The sequence below is a fragment of the Acartia tonsa genome, chromosome 13, assembly GCF_053477335.1.
Source record: "Acartia tonsa isolate MP-2025a chromosome 13, ASM5347733v1, whole genome shotgun sequence".
In the NCBI taxonomy this organism is placed as follows: Eukaryota; Metazoa; Arthropoda; class Copepoda; order Calanoida; family Acartiidae; genus Acartia; species Acartia tonsa.
The window spans coordinates 38,572,278-38,590,169 of NC_137272.1; the positions used below are offsets into that span (position 1 = coordinate 38,572,278).

Here is a 17,892-nt window from a genome sequence, read left to right on the forward strand (position 1 = left end):
TAACAAACAAGGTAATAGGAAGTATTTTATTTGGTATAATATAAACTTTTTACCAAAGAAATTTTGTACATCCCCAATGATGATACACAAAATTACCCCTTATATAGATTACAATTAGTGGATGAAATGTATGGAAACTCGACTATATTAACCAACCAATCAAAATTCCATTAAAGTCCCCAAAGTTGTTGAGCCAACGAATAAGAAAATTTTATATGAATTATTTGGGATTAGTGTAATAAATAGCCCAAAAACCCCTCCTTCCCTGCATATTTGAAGAAAAAAAATTGCGCTTCGCGCACTTCCAAATGGTTTCTGCTTTTTATTACATGCATTGTATATTTTGTTTTGTAAACAACAAATATTTAATCAAAAAGTTATTTTATATAAAAAAGAAACAGCGTTGATATTTATCTAAGCCTTTTTCTCAACACTGTATGTCTGTCTAAATGAATAACTATATATGATGTCATATTATTTTCAGGATAAGTTTATCATTTTTTTTGTTTACATACCCTTACAAAAAGACATGTTTTTTATGGCAATTTTCATTAAAAACCTTTAAAACTAACTACACTCTATATTCCTAACTTGATAAAATAAGCCACTCTTGTTGTCTTTAATTAATTTTAGTTCAAAGGGGGAGTAAATATTTTCAGGTGCGCTTCATGCACCGCCCTTATAAATCCTTGGAAACACCACGTAATGAAAAATTAACAGAGTTTTAAAGTGCCATTTATAGGATATGTTGATATAACTTTTTAGCTTCTCTATAATTCACTATGGCTGTCAGTACCTAATGCTAAGGAGGAAATGTGATTTTTTTAACTGCAATTAAAGATAGAAGGCTAAAACTTAATGTTAACATTCACATCATTATGGAGTATAATTAACTATTAAAAATTCATAGATGTCGAAATGCTTTTCAGGACGTTTTTGGCTATTTTTGTATCTTTTAAATTTCGGGTATAGTCCCTTTTGTGACATTGCCTCTTAAGGTGCATTTCATCATATTTTCACAGTAGCTTTTCCCCTATTTATAGCTCTTGCGGGGCCAATTGCCTAACCCTACGGGGAAATTACCTGACCTAACTTAACCTAGAATAACCTACTAAAAGCTACTATGAAAATACGACGAAATGCCCCTTAAGAGGTGTTGCGACAAAAGAGACTATACCCAAAAGTTTTCCATATTTCTAAGAGATTTTTATATCTGTAGATGAAAGGACAAGTAATTTTTTTTTATTTTTTACATAGTTCTTTATATCTTTGGTTTTTATGGTACAATAAATTTTTTTGTGGATTATAATATTAAAAAAAATAAAATTTTTAGCTGTCTCGAGCATCCAGTATGTAATTTACTTTCACTGTCATCACACAATATGCAGGAAAAAGGATTTGTGACTTTTTCTACCTAAAATATATATTTATTTAAACAGATGCTCTTTAAATCTACTTATCTGTATTCTTATTAATGATTTTTTGTGCTTTGCTACTTAAAGATGTTGTCATCCTTGTTGTCATACAATATAGAAATATTTAAAATCAGTTTTACATATTAGGTTAATTTTTGGTAAATTATTTCCAAAATGAGGGTTTTTATCTCCTCCCCCCCCCCAAATTTTTTTAATGGGGTTATTCATCCTTCCTGCTGAGTTTTTATAACATCCCCTTCCACCCATAAAAAATGTTTTGTGGTGGGGGGGGGGGAGGTTAAATTATATTCTGTACTTTTGTTTCGAAGATGCTTTCTAGCTCCCTTCCCTTCGGTCATTGCAGGATGGGGAGAAGGGATGGGGGAGAAGAGATGGGGGGGAGAGATAGGGGATATAAACGGGAAATAGGGTGTTGTGTGACTGACTGACCCACTTGGAGTTGGCGTCTGATATTGAAAATTATAAAATACGAACATTGAAAGTACATAAATAATGATCAAATTACATAAACAATTATCGACAGATACACTTAAAATACCAAATTGATATTTAAAGAACATTTTAAGAAAATTAGGGTTTTTAAAAAAAACTAGTTTTAAATTCAAAACAAAACCCCTATAAAAGGCCAGAATCGCCAGTACAAAATTGCCTTTAAGTTCAGAAACGTTGATTGTAAACAAAGGTAATTAAAATTAAAGTTATAAATAGTGATTTTACTGATATACATTTAATAATATCTTAAGTGAAATTATGTTTAAAGTTTAGTGCAATAATTTGGAATTAGTCATAATAATTTGTTTCATACTGTGTTCATCAAATGATAAATATTAAGAAACTATTGGCCACCAAATTTCTTTATTAACACTGGGATACGACCAGTAATATTTTTTTAAACAAAATTAGTTTGTCGTGTAATTTTTTAGTCACGGTTCGCTTCTACTATTAACACTGGGATACGACCAGTAATATTTTTAAACAAAAGTAGTTTGTCGTGTATTTTTTTTAGTCACGGTTCGCTTCTACTATTAACACTGGGATACGACCAGTAATATTTTTTAAACAAAAGTAGTTTGTCGTGTATTTTTTTTAGTTACCGTTCGCTTCTACTATTAACACTGGGATACGACCAGTAATATTTTTTAAACAAAAGTAGTTTGTCATGTATTTTTTTTAGTACGATTCGCTTCTACTATCTATGCACTGGGATACGACCAGTAATATTTTTTAGCAAAAAGTAGTTTGTCATATATTTATTTTGTTGCGCCACAACTCTATTCTCTGTTTAGACACTGGGACACGACCAGTGACATTTTTTGCAAATAATAATATTTCAACCATTGATTTCGGCATTGTTATCCTATTTACCATTATACACTGGGATTCGACCAGTGACAGTTTAATTGTTTCTAGAAAGCTTACTAGTTTACCATTTTAATCTATCATAGTCACAGGGACACGACTAGTGGCTGGTTTTATCTGTCAATCTATACTGGGATACGACCATATAGCTTTAAATTTAGTTTCCTTCAAAGTATTAGATTCTAGAATTAACCTATATTATTATTAGAATTTGTGACTCAGCCTGTCCTGTCCTGGAGACACCAGTCCATTGGGTCAACATGGAGACTGCGGTACTACAAAGTAGGTCAATTCTATGCTAAATAAAGCAACCTCCATAAAGCGAATCTAATACATTAGGTAAACTGAGACCAGAAAATCAACCACAGTAGTGTAAATTATTAATTTAATCTATCTAATCTATCTAAAAATGCTTGTTATCCTTTTCCTTACCCCTTTATTCCTGACTGGGAAGAAATCAACTGGTCATTCCTTTTCCCTATTTCTTTACTCCTGACTGGGAAGAAATCAACCGGTCATTCCTTTCTCTTATCCCTCTATTCCTGACTGGGAAGAAATCAACTGGTCATTCCTTTTTCCTATTCCTTTATTCCTGACTGGGAAGAAATCAACTGGTCATTCATCTCTCTTATCCCTCTATTCCTGACTGGGAAGAAATCAACTGGTCATTCCTTTTTCCTATTACTTTATTCCTGACTGGGAAGAAATCAACTGGTCATTCATTTCTCTTATCTCTCTATTTCTGACTGGGAAGAAATCAACTGGTCATTCATTTTCCTTATCCCTTTATTCCTGACTGGGAAGAAATCAACTGGTCATTCCTTTTCCTTATCTCTTTATTTCTGACTGGGAAGAAATCAACTGGTCATTTATTTCTCTTATCCCTCTATTCCTGACTGGGAAGAAATCAACTGGTCATTCCTTTTCCTTATCCCTTTATTCCTGACTGGGATGAAGTCAACCAGTCATTTCTTTGCTTATCCTTAAATCCCTGCAATTTTAATTAAACCGGGAAGCCATCAACCGCGATATCTATGAAACTGTATTTATTTACTTGTTGTATTTATTTATCCTTTTTTTTAGTTATGAACCTCGTTACATAATTGTCCTGCCACTCCAAACTGAAATTACTGATCACTGTTATTGCCTTCATGATATCCTATGAAATGTGGTTTTTTTGTTCCATAAATTGCCAAATGTAATAAACATTAACATTTTTTAAAAATCCTTTGTTGATCTATCAGACCGTAGCGTATTTTTTTATGTGTTTACCGAGAAACACAACATTCATAATTTGTAGAAACTGATAGCATTAACATTGATTTAAACAACAAAGTGATACAGTGAACAATCTTAATGAGTAGACCATTAAGGGACTTACCAAGGATAAACTATAACTGGCAAATTCAGGCCAAATTAGCTGAAACCAATAAGGACAAAACAAGAACAGGCAAACCACAAAGAAGGGGCACAGGTAGCGAAGAAATGGAGGACGAGGAAGAATTTCAATCCCCAATGGATAGGGATAAAGACCCCAACACTTCAATACTTACAACTGCGGATGAAGCAGACTTTACTGGTCTCAATGAAGATCAGTTAAAACGAAAAATCAAGAACAGAGCTGCCAAATTGAATATCTACCGGAGGAAGTTCTTGGAAACTGAAGCAATCATGATAGCAAAGGCGGAGATAATCAGATATGTGAACAAGATCAAGGATCAAATGGAGTACCTTGACATTCTTGTTACACACTGTGAAGAACAAGCTTTTGAAGAAGCAAAAGAGGAAGCTGATGAATTGATTACTGACCTGCAAGAGATTGTGGAGGTACTTGAGAAACAAATATCCAAGGAGCAGACCACTAAGAATGACGCAGTTACCGGGATAACACCAATAAGTAAAGTGAATGGTGAATCAGGAGTCGTGACAGCTGAAAATCAGATTGGATGCCCAAAGACTACCCAAACAGTAGATAGAGAAAGAGTAAATAAAATCAATACATCTACTCCAATAAACGTTACAGAGACAACACCAATAGAGAAGAGTCAAGTGACTATGTTGCGGAAAAGAGTGGAAATGCTTAACAGTGTGATAGAAGCAGTTTCTACTAAACAGCTTAATGTAGGTGAGGACAGATTAAGATCAGTGAAAGCTACAGACTTACCAAAGATTGAACAAGCCAAGAATGAACTATCAAAATTATTTGACACACATATCAACCAATGCGAATATGAAGAATTATGCAACAAAATGTTAGAATACATTGGAAAATCAGTTATATGGATACAAAATTGTCATGAAGCTATTCAAGAAGCCAGATTAGATATAACAGATGACTCCAGGAATAACATAGAACCTATAAAATTGGAAAGAGTTATGGGATGGAAATCTGACTCTGATATCTATATGTTTCTTGAAGACTTTAATAGGCACCTAAGTTCAGCAAGAACATCCACAAAATTATCTGCACTGTACAAGAACTACCTTAGCCAAGAAGTAGCTAAGGAAGTAGAACATTATTATTTGTCAGAAGACTACCATGGTTTGATTGACTTCTTAGTAACCAAATATGGAAACTCACGAAGAATAATAGAAAACAAAAAGAAACAGATAGCTGAATTAAAATACAATTTTAGGGACTTGGAGAGCCAAATCCATTACTTTAGATCCTTTCAACATGTCCTACTGAATCTAGAAGCCCTAATTAAGAAACATGGGGACAAAGTCCAAGATCTTGACAATGAAATCTACAACCTTTCTTTCTTACAATCACTAGCACATTGTTTACCAGATTTTCACAAGAGAGCATTTATAAAGATAAAAAACAAAGAAGAAAGAAAGAAAAATCTAAAGCTCAGTGAAAAAGAAGAATTTGAAATGTTTAAAACATACATATCATGTGAGCTTACCGACTTAGAAACGTTCCTATTAGAACATGGTAGTTCTAATACTAAACATGATACTAGCAAAGATGAGAGAGGAAAGAAGATTGCAGTTCATAATGTTGACACTGGAAACAAGTATGAAGAAAAATTTAAGAAGAAAGAAGTTCCAAAGACAGGAAGAAAGTTTGAAGCAAGGAAAGTACTAGTTAAATGTCCAATGCATGATTTTATTACAGATTTCAAGGGACATCCAGTAGGGAAATGCAAAGACTTCTTATCTGCAACACCAAAACTGAGACTGGAGAAAATAACAAACTTAAAGATTTGTCCAACGTGCCTTGGAGATTGGTGTGGCAGGAACAGACCAGAATGCTGTAACATAAAACTTGTACCCAAAGCTCTGATATGCCAAGACTGTCAACAGAAGGACATAAAACCCCTTAGAAACATACTTGTCTGCCCAGACCACAAATCTAACTTAGACCAAATAAAAGGAAGCTTAGATTACTTATACGGTTACGAGAAAGGATCCAATATTCAAATATCACATGTGGTAGTCAACCACATGAAAGCAGATAACAACTACTTGGATGAACATGCTTACAATGTAACGACTGGTGAAGTTCATCCAGTTAAAGAGTGTGGAGAACTGATGGAAAGTAGGTCAGACTCATCAATTTACTTATTTCAAATGTTAAGCATTGGAGGCGAAGACTGCCTTACCATGTTTGATTCAGGAAGTAATGGCGAAGCAATTGAGGGTGAATTTGCTGAGTTAGTAGGTTTCAAGTGCATAGACCCAAGCAATCAAAATATCGCTGTTGCAGGAGGAGCAACTATTCCAACTGGATATGGAGTATTTAGATGTATAATTGGTCCCTTAACAAATGGAAAGTTTGTAAACAAAACAGTACTTGGCCTTAAACAAATTACACAACACATACCTGAGTACGAGATATGTGAAATAAAGGATGAATTAAGGAGTTACCCTTCATTCAGTAATGAGACTCTACCACCAAAGATTGGCGGAATGACCACTAAAATGTTGATCGGTATAGGATCAACAGAAATATTCCCTGAAAAGATAATGGAACTACCAGATGGACTTGGGGTGTATAGAGGTAAAATCACGGATAAGTACAACTCAACCATAGTTTATGGTGGACCTCACAGAATCTTTACAAAGGCAAATGAGGGTAACTTTCATCGCATGACTATTCTATTTACAGAGCTTTACAATTCCTATCAACATAGTCTAGTAGTCAGCTCAGGTTTCAATTTCCGAGCCAAAGATGATCAATTGATATGTGCAGAACCATATTTCAATTACAAAGGAAAAATTACAGATTGCGATAGTGAAATTAATGCGACTCCTATTGAGAGAATTGATCGTGAAAGTATCAACACAGTACACATAGAAGCACATCATGACACTGCAAGCAAGTATAATCATAGTGTATTGTACATCTGCAGCAATTGTGCAGTAGCTGAGGGCATTGTAGATGCAAATGAACAAGTACATGTCCTATTGAATCCTGATGTCAGTATCAACAAGATAAGAAAACCCATTAAATATCTTAAGAAAATGGAAGAAGATGATGAACTGTTAACCTACACTTACCGCTGTTCCAAGTGCCAATCTTGCAGTGTGTGCCTATCAGCTGATAAAACTAAGATGTTGAGTGTTCAAGAGGAGGAAGAAGATAAATTAATTGAGAATTCTGTCAGATGGGACAAAGATGGTAAGAAAATGTATTGTTCATACCCCTGGATCCATGACCCCATATCAACATTAAGGAAATTCTGGGGCAAAGATTCTAACCAATCGCAAGCTATGGCAATCTTCAAGCAACAAACAAAGAAACCTTTGGTGTACAGAGAAGGAGCAATAAAATTCCATCAAGAACTTGTAGACAAAGGTTTTGTGAAGAAAGTAACAGAACTGAGCCAGAAGCAGCAAGAGTTGATAAACAAATCACCAGTCCACCACTTTTTCCCGTGGCGCACTGTTTGGAAACAGGACAGTGTATCTACCCCTTGTAGGATTGTTACTGATCCCAGCATAACGCATTTCAATGAATTATGTGCAAAAGGAAGCAACAACTTAGCAAATCTATATGCTATGTTGGTTAACTTCAGAACGTATATCCACACATATGCATTTGACATAAGCAAGATGTACAATAGTGTACGCCTTGAAGACCACATGTTACCATTCTCTCTGTATTACATGTCACCCAATTTGGGACCAAATGATCCGATAGAGTTATGGTGCTTCTTGACACTTATCTATGGAATTATAAGTGCTGGAAACATAGCAATGTTTGCTGTAAGACACTTAGCAGAACAATACAGAGAGAAAGAACCTTTAGCCCATGAAGCATTGACAAGATATTTATACATGGACGATGGCTTTTCTGGGAAGAATGATATGAATGAAGTGAATGCTACCATAGAATCTATTCAGAGAGTGCTACCCCAGGGAGGTTTTGAAGTCAAATGCATGACTAGATCTGGAGATGATCCTTCTGAAAAAGCTTCTTCAGATGGTATTGAAGTTGGTCTAGCTGGTTATCGATGGTTAAGCAAACAAGACCAGCTAAAGCTAGGCACTGGTGAAATCAATTTCAACCCTAAGATAAGAGGATATAGAACACCCAATGAGACAGAGATCAAGAATGAGGATGATCTTGATAAAATTATCCCAGAGAAGATCACAAGGAGAATCACGTTAGGCAAGACAGCAGAATTCTGGGTACCTCTTGGTTGTTTAGAACCACTCAAGGTGAAATTTAAACTAGATTTAAAGGAACTGCAATGCTATGATTGGGATGACAAGATATCAGAAGCTTTAGCTGACATGTGGAAACGAAATTTCTGCTTAATGATCAAAGCCAGAGAAATCCCCATTAGAAGATCAGTAGTTCCTGCCAATGCAATTGATCCAAACTCTATGGAATTAATAGCAACTTGTGATGCTTCTGCACGAATGTGTGCTACTGCAATTTATGCAAGATTCAAATTAAGAGATGGAAGTTATTCATGCGCACTACTAACAGCCAAATCTAGGAGCTCAGAACAGACAGTTCCCAGGAACGAATTGTCTGGAATGGTGCTTGCAGCTGAAACAATGCATACTATACTGAAAACCTGCAAAGACAGAATAAAGAACTATATCATTTGCAGTGATTCAACCATAGCAATCAGCTGGCTCTGCAACACCGAAAAAATCTTAAAACAGTTTTGTTTCAATAGAGTAAGACAATGCTCAAGACTTGTTGACTCATCATGTTGGAGACATATACCCGGCAACCTGAACCCCAGCGACTTAGCAACTAAGGGTGAAGTAAATCTGGATGATTTCAAAGAAGACTCATTCTGGTTCAGTGGCTACCCTTGGATGAGGGAAGACCTTGATAAAGCCCCAATCAGAACTTATAATGAAATTTGTGACAGCCTTAACAAGGAAGAAAGGGAGATCATTGAGAAAGAAACAGTTATAGATCCACAGATCAAGATAAACCACATTGTGAAAGAACCAGCAGTTCATTTCATTGACTTCATCAAACTTGGATTTCCAAGGGCTTTCAACAGGCTCATGCTGGTGTTAAAGTTTGTCAGTAAAGTCAAACATAGGATCCACAAATGAGTCAAACAAGCAGAATATGACGAAAACTGTAAATATTGTTTCTTGTCCAAAGAAACTTTTGATTCTCCAGCCTTTCAAGAAATAGAAGCTGATATTACAAACCATTTGAAGATACCAGAACAAACAGGACAAGTTACAACATCTCCAATGGACAATTGGATTACCTGGAATTGGATCCACACCAATCTAACAAGAGATGTAAAGTCAACATGTACTAAATCTAAAACAGAATCTTATATTGAACACAATGGAATATTGTATTCAGGTGGTCGATTAAGTACACTAGACCACATTGAGACAGTTGATGATTTGAATAACAGAATAACTCCATTCTATCAGGAATTACGTTATCTGAATCCAGTTGGATTGATAACAAACCCTATTGTTTATTCTCTTATCATATATCTACATGTAGCCCTATCACACTGTGGAGTGGAGCGTTTAATCAGCAGCATGTACAGGTTACTGTATGTTGAGAAGATGAGACCAGTAGTAAGAAGAATAAGAAACGAGTGCACCATGTGCAGATTAAAACTGTTAAAATCATACAGATTGAGAGTCCAAGATCAAAGCAGGTTTACCTACACACTAGCACCACCATTTTATGCCAGCCAGGTTGACATAATCTCTAAATTCAAAGCCTACGATATCAATGTTAGATCTACATGTGAGTGCCATGTACTGATACTTGTATGCTGCCTAACACAGGCAGTAGCTTTATATGTCCTAGAAAGATATGATACAGCAAGCGTCATTCAAGCATTAACTAGACATTCATCAAGGTACGCTTATCCTAAATACCTACTACCTGATGAAGGAGCTCAACTTTTGAAACTGAAGGATCTTCAGATAGAGTTTCGTGATTTACAAGCTAGACTTTGGACACAACAAAGGATAATCCTTGACACCTGCAACCCTAAAGCCCACAACGAGCATGGGCGGGTAGAGAGTCGTATTGCTAGTGTCAGAGACTCCCTCAAATCAATACTGAAATTCAAACATAGCCTACTGGGTTGGGAAACCGTATTTGCACACATATCCTCAGTCTTGAATTCAATCCCAATCACCAGAGGAAATGATGACAGAGGAGTTATTAACCATGAATATGATCTCATAACTCCTTTTCTTTGCATATTAGGTCACAATAGCAACAGAGCTTTAGACGGAACAGTGTTACTAGAAAAACTTCCTAGTAGACACATGGAGAAGGTTAAAGTCTCTCTCACAGAATACTACAAGTTACTCATTGGAATCATGCATAGACTAATTCCATCACCTAACAAATGGAAGTCTTCTGATCAAATCAAAGTCAATGATGTAGTATTGTTTCTGGAGGGAGAAGGTATCAAGTATGAAGTATGGCAGAGTAGCTGAAGTCAATGTGGATGGAAAAGCATCCAAGATAAGAGTATCATATCGTAATGCCAATGAAAAGAATAACAGAGAGGTATACAGGAATCCAAGGAATTGTGTACCCATATGGAAAGAGGATGATATTGACTTCAACACAACAGCTCATTTCAGAGCAGTTACAGCTCAACTCAAGCATGAGAAACCATAACTCTAAGCCTTAGATCTTCTGGGAACCAACCAGAATTGTACATAAAGACATATTGTATTTAGAAAGTAAGTGGAATATAACTAAGCAACAGTTATAATCATTATTATCTGGGACACAACCAGAATATGTATACAGTTTATAAATTTGTTAGGAGTTTGTGTTTTTTGGGAAACGACCAAACATAACCTTATATTTTTTCAGATAATTGGGATACTACCAATCTGGAAATGTGGGAAACTACCAATCCATGTCTTATCTGGGATACAACCAGGCTGTACTGTATCTGGGATACAACCAGTTTGTCTTTAAACCTGGGATACAACCAGCTTGTACTGTATCTAGGATACGACTAGATTGGTACATTTACTTATTTCAGGCAAAATGTATTAGAGTATTGTATTGTAGCACCCAGCTAGTAAAAGTAGTGCTTTGATTAATATAAAGTTAATAAATACATACCAGCTACCAGCCAAGCATAATATTTGTAAATTTCTAGGTAAAAGAAAAGCACTTGTTTATCAAGAAGATATTCAGCTGTCAACTGGAGTACTGAAGAACCTTCATTGCTGCATGGACAACCACAATGGAGTACAACATTTATCCTGTGCCACTACATTCTTTGAATGTTTTGAGGATGGGGTATTTGCCCCAAATTCTTATAGAAACTTTGTTGAAGAAAATCTAATTAATAAAAAAACACTACTTGAGCAGGTCTTGGAAGATAAGAATGCTGGGGAATGGGTGGAGATAATTGGAGATGTAGCTGAAAAGATAGTAGCTACTAGACAAGTAGAAAGTGACTGTACACCAGAAATCACAAGAATTGATATGTCAAGACCATCCAAGGATCATGGGGACATGATTGCAAGATTTTTTGCAAGATGGTCCCAACTTCAAAGACAACATTACAATTGTTTAGTATCAACCACCATCCCAACCATTGTTTGTAAAGTACCTGGCATGGGAGTTGGAAGTAACAATGGTAGGATGATTTCAAAGATTCTGATGGGTGATGGCCACCATCTAGTGTTGGAGATAATGTTACCATTGGAATTAAACTTATCTAGAGATAACTCAGATAGCTTTGAGAGACTTGCAGGTGCTGAGCTGCCTAGAGAACTTGCTGATCAACTAGATAACATTGATTTTATCCTGTGTGGTCAGGAAATAACTGTTGACATAGTTGAAGTGTGGAACTACATACAACATATGGTAGGTGTGGAGATAAAACCACCAAGAACTATCAACATTGAAGAATTGTGGCAGGAATCAGGTCTCTGGGCTGCTAAGGATATTTCTATACCCCTGATAAACTTCTACTTAACAGGAGCTGTTATGTGTCAGTCAACAGCAGTTGAAGAATTTTCAAGCTACCATAGGTCACTGGATAATGTACCACCTGTTGTAAAACAGTATTTGTTGGATAAGTTGGTAGCAATTCGAAACTGCATGTTAGGTTTTCAAATCTGCTTTATTCCACAAATGTTCCCTGATGTCAGTGAAGTCAGAGAGTATTCAAATCTTTGTATTCAAGATGCCCTCAGGATCATAAGCTCAGCAATAGAAGTAAATTTTACCTACGTGGTCCCAGACAATGAGATTTTAAATATAGCCACAGACGAACCATATTTCTTTAACCAACAAGAAGTTCAAAGGGGGTGCTTGCTAGAATTCTCACTCCTAGACCTTGATACATATGGGAAATACACTGGAGGTCTGAAGTGGGGTAAAGGACCCAGTATAGAAGGGAAGAGCATATCGGTTACAGTCAATAATATAGATGAACTGTTGGACTCAGTTGATGAAATTGAGATACCTGAAGAAGCAGAGGTGTACCTCCCCACCGAAACTGATGACTATATCACCCTGAAGGCTATGACCAATGCGTATCCAGAATTATCTGATGAAGAAAACTTAAAGAAGTGGATTAAACACAATAGTCATGAAGCACTCAGACTGTTGAAACGTTCCAACAAAGAAGGTCAGAATCCAGGCCTACCCAGGTTTGCGTTTGGAAAGCGGCAGAAAGTCCGCTTATTTCAAGAAACCCTAGCAGAAGTGGGCATAACAGTAAACTACAAGCACCACAGGAAAGTCCGACCACCACCAGCGATCAGACGGCATGTTGATAACAGATAGGTATAGTTCTCCCTTATAATTTTCCATTTGTGCCGGGAGTGTTGTGTGACTGACTGACCCACTTGGAGTTGGCGTCTGATATTAAAAATTATAAAATACGAACATTGAAAGTACATAAATAATGATCAAATTACATAAACAATTATCGACAGATACACTTAAAATACCAAATTGATATTTAAAGAACATTTTAAGAAAATTAGGGTTTTTAAAAAAAACTAGTTTTAAATTCAAAACAAAACCCCTATAAAAGGCCAGAATCGCCAGTACAAAATTGCCTTTCTGTTCAGAAACGTTGATTGTAAACAAAGGTAATTAAAATTAAAGTTATAAATAGTGATTTTACTGATATACATTTAATAATATCTTAAGTGAAATTATGTTTAAAGTTTAGTGCAATAATTTGGAATTAGTCATAATAATTTGTTTCATACTGTGTTCATCAAATGATAAATATTAAGAAACTATTGGCCACCAAATTTCTTTATTAACACTAGGATACGACCAGTAATATTTTTTTAAACAAAATTAGTTTGTCGTGTAATTTTTTAGTCACGGTTCGCTTCTACTATTAACACTGGGATACGACCAGTAATATTTTTTAAACAAAAGTAGTTTGTCGTGTATTTTTTTTAGTCACGGTTCGCTTCTACTATTAACACTGGGATACGACCAGTAATATTTTTTAAACAAAAGTAGTTTGTCGTGTATTTTTTTTAGTCACGGTTCGCTTCTACTATTAACACTGGGATACGACCAGTAATATTTTTTAAACAAAAGTAGTTTGTCATGTATTTTTTTTAGTACGATTCGCTTCTACTATCTATGCACTGGGATACGACCAGTAATATTTTTTAGCAAAAAGTAGTTTGTCATATATTTATTTTGTTGCGCCACAACTCTATTCTCTGTTTAGACACTGGGACACGACCAGTGACATTTTTTGCAAATAATAATATTTCAACCATTGATTTCGGCATTGTCATCCTATTTACCATTATACACTGGGATTCGACCAGTGACAGTTTAATTGTTTCTAGAAAGCTTACTAGTTTACCATTTTAATCTATCATAGTCACAGGGACACGACTAGTGGCTGGTTTTATCTGTCAATCTATACTGGGATACGACCATATAGCTTTAAATTTAGTTTCCTTCAAAGTATTAGATTCTAGAATTAACCTATATTATTATTAGAATTTGTGACTCAGCCTGTCCTGTCCTGGAGACACCAGTCCATTGGGTCAACATGGAGACTGCGGTACTACAAAGTAGGTCAATTCTATGCTAAATAAAGCAACCTCCATAAAGCGAATCTAATACATTAGGTAAACTGAGACCAGAAAATCAACCACAGTAGTGTAAATTATTAATTTAATCTATCTAATCTATCTAAAAATGCTTGTTATCCTTTTCCTTATCCCTTTATTCCTGACTGGGAAGAAATCAACTGGTCATTCCTTTTCCCTATTTCTTTACTCCTGACTGGGAAGAAATCAACCGGTCATTCCTTTCTCTTATCCCTCTATTCCTGACTGGGAAGAAATCAACTGGTCATTCCTTTTTCCTATTCCTTTATTCCTGACTGGGAAGAAATCAACTGGTCATTCATCTCTCTTATCTCTCTATTCCTGACTGGGAAGAAATCAACTGGTCATTCCTTTTTCCTATTACTTTATTCCTGACTGGGAAGAAATCAACTGGTCATTCATTTCTCTTATCTCTCTATTTCTGACTGGGAAGAAATCAACTGGTCATTCATTTTCCTTATCCCTTTATTCCTGACTGGGAAGAAATCAACTGGTCATTCCTTTTCCTTATCTCTTTATTTCTGACTGGGAAGAAATCAACTGGTCATTTATTTCTCTTATCCCTCTATTCCTGACTGGGAAGAAATCAACTGGTCATTCCTTTTCCTTATCCCTTTATTCCTGACTGGGATGAAGTCAACCAGTCATTTCTTTGCTTATCCTTAAATCCCTGCAATTTTAATTAAACCGGGAAGCCATCAACCGCGATATCTATGAAACTGTATTTATTTACTTGTTGTATTTATTTATCCTTTTTTTTAGTTATGAACCTCGTTACATAATTGTCCTGCCACTCCAAACTGAAATTACTGATCACTGTTATTGCCTTCATGATATCCTATGAAATGTGGTTTTTTTGTTCCATAAATTGCCAAATGTAATAAACATTAACATTTTTTAAAAATCCTTTGTTGATCTATCAGACCGTAGCGTATTTTTTTATGTGTTTACCGAGAAACACAACATAGGGATGGGGGAAGGAATGGGGAAGAAGGGATAAGAACTAGAAGGCCCATAATCAAATAATACCACCCCTTAAAACGCCCTTATTTAAAATTAGTAAATATAATGAAAATGCCCCCCCCTAAAGCAAAGTGCCCCCCCCCGGGGCACTTTGATTTAGGGGGGGGCAAAATTTTACAAAATCTTCAAAATGCCCCCCCCTAGACAAAGTGCTTCGCACGCCACTGAAGAACATCTAAAAATAGATTTTATATTTTTAACATCTAAAAATAGATTTTATTTTTTAACATCTAAAAATAGATTTTAAAAAATAGTATAAAAAGATGTTTAGTTGAATAATATGATCAGTATATAAATTGAAGATGTCTAGAAAACTATTGGTTCTTGTCCTAGCCTTGGTACTCTTGGAGGTAATTATCCTTATTATTATCCTATTGTATAAAGTAGTAAACGTTTTTTGTCTGTTCCGAAAGATCTCGCTAACCGCAGAACCGATATTGTTCTTCTTTACAATGAAGCTTCTTATAGGTACTGGGATGGTTTTAAACTCTTTTTGGAGAGGGTGAAGACATCCCCCCCCCCCCCAATAAAAGTTCTTTAACCTCTTTTGAAACTCAAATTTAAAATGGGATGAGGTCGACTTTTCCCCCTCCTACCAGTGACCCTAGAGGCTTCTAAGGGGCGTAGCCGCTAGTCCTTATAATAAAATAACAGGATGTCTTTTTGTCTCTACCGAAGGATCTCGCTAACTGCTGATCCGTTATGGTTCTGCTTTACAGGGTAGCTTCACATAGTACCCAGGAAGGTTTGTAACTTTTTGGGGGGAGGGTACCACCACCCTCCCAAGAGAAATTGCCCCTGAATAGTCATGTACTGTATCGTATTATAGATTATTTTCTATGCATAGTAAAATAAATAGTCATAAGATTAATACCAGTTTTGTTATCTGGGGCCTACAGCCCTCCGAGGCTAATAAACTGTTTTGATCTTATAATTTATTATCTTTAATATGATGCGACAAATAACTATTTTTAGTATCATTTCTTGGCTGTTGTTTGAGTTAGAGCTCTAATTTTATTGTTAAACATTTTCTAAAACTGGTTGTATTAAAATAGGGTTAGTCAAATCTGCTATAAACGTTTTTTTAAAAACCGTTTTTGGTAATTTAAAACTTCAATTCATATTTAAATAGCATTCAATTTTGTTTAGGCGATGATCTGTGATGGGTCTCGACTAAGCCCTCGACTAGACCCTCGACTAAGCCCTCGACTAGACCCTCGACTAGTTCCTCATGTTGGGAAAAATTTAAAAAGGCTGCAGCACCTAATGACAGGTAGATAATTTTTATTCTCGTATTCATTCGAATCGTGTGGATAGGAACCGGTTCTCATCCATACGAAAAAACTATGTCTAGCATCGTATTATATCCAGCTCTCTATGAATATAAAAATGTACAATCATAAGATTAAAACTAGTTTTTTTAGCCCCGAGGTACATTCTATATCCGCGGAAAGCCGTTTATAATACGATGCGAGAAATAACTAGTATTACCCAGGGAGTAGCAAGAAGTCCTAACTGTGCATGGTAATGAGTTGCGCCTGTTTATGGGCCAAGGCATTTTCCCTAATTTTTAACTATTTATGTTATGCACCTGACATAGCAACAGTAGGAATCCTTATTAAGGTCTTTAGTTATGATGCTAAGTGTCATATTGTATCAAAGGATTATTTTCTAATTTGTTGATCCAGGAACCTAATAATCACAGAAACCAGTAAGCATTCGTTACCAGCAATATTGAACAATTAGCTGCACTTGACCCAATATTTGTATTTTTAGGAGAGATGGTAAATTCGTCGATCCATACTGGGATTGCGTATACGGATACGGATACGATTACCAATGCGACTATCATTGGCAAGGGCCTGATGTTGGCTATTGGACTTATTATTAATTATGATCATTGTTTTGAAAATAAATATAAAAACAACAAAACATTTTGTGTTTATGAAAGCAAAGTTTTTCTACATCTTTAAATGCGAATCTTTTCTACAGTTAGGGTAGCTTCGTCCGTAATGGTTAGCACTTTTTGTTAATTTAGGCATGTTAAAATTGTCATATCAATTTCAAACTTTGCATGGTGATTCCTATAACAGTTAGGTACAATCTATAATCGTTGGCAGAAAGTCTGTATGACCATTCAAAACATATTTTTTTGACAACAAATTTTTGTATGCTAAGATTATCCTATTTATCTGATTTTTTGAATACTGTATCCTATTACAACAAGGTACAATGTTATAAGCGAAGCATCTCTATAATCAAGTCCTAAAAATGATAGCATCATGTAATTTGCAACAAATTTACTTATAATTTGTTTCAGATTTATCAGCATTACTATTCTGTTTATTCAATTTTGACACTCTACAAGTGTTTATGTTCGTTTGTCTTTTCATTTTAGAGCTTCATTTTATAGATATTGTCATTCTTGTTTAAAAAAAAACAGTGTGATTATTAGTTATTTCTCGCATCGTATTATAAACGGCTTTCCGCGGATATAGAATGTACAATTATAAGATTAAAACTATAGATT

The 17,892-nt window shown here is 35.4% G+C and overlaps 1 protein-coding gene and 1 long non-coding RNA gene across 6 annotated transcripts; both read left to right on the forward strand.

Moving 5' to 3' along the window:
* The first annotated feature begins 2,994 nt into the window (after window positions 1-2,994).
* On the forward strand, window positions 2,995-15,243 carry LOC145304180 (uncharacterized). 5 transcript variants are annotated; one of them, XR_013874017.1, is made up of 3 exons: window positions 2,995-3,077; window positions 14,227-14,300; window positions 15,102-15,243. XR_013874017.1 is itself a non-coding variant. In XM_080145998.1 (2 exons), the coding sequence occupies exon 1, from the start codon at window positions 11,461-11,463 to the stop codon at window positions 13,027-13,029; it is 1,569 nt and encodes a 522-aa protein (XP_080002124.1). In that variant the 5' UTR covers window positions 10,677-11,460; the 3' UTR covers window positions 14,227-14,343. The 5 variants fall into 5 exon arrangements, 1 of the variants encoding a protein (XP_080002124.1); XR_013874015.1 differs by lacking the exon at window positions 2,995-3,077 and adding an exon at window positions 10,677-13,029 and having other exon boundaries at window positions 14,227-14,304; XR_013874014.1 differs by lacking the exon at window positions 2,995-3,077 and adding an exon at window positions 10,677-13,029.
* A 1,272-nt stretch (window positions 15,244-16,515) lies between these two features.
* LOC145304269 (uncharacterized) lies at window positions 16,516-17,294 on the forward strand. Its single transcript, XR_013874046.1, has 2 exons — window positions 16,516-16,635; window positions 17,139-17,294. It is a non-coding gene; the product is annotated as an uncharacterized LOC145304269 (long non-coding RNA).
* Window positions 17,295-17,892: the final 598 nt, after the last annotated feature.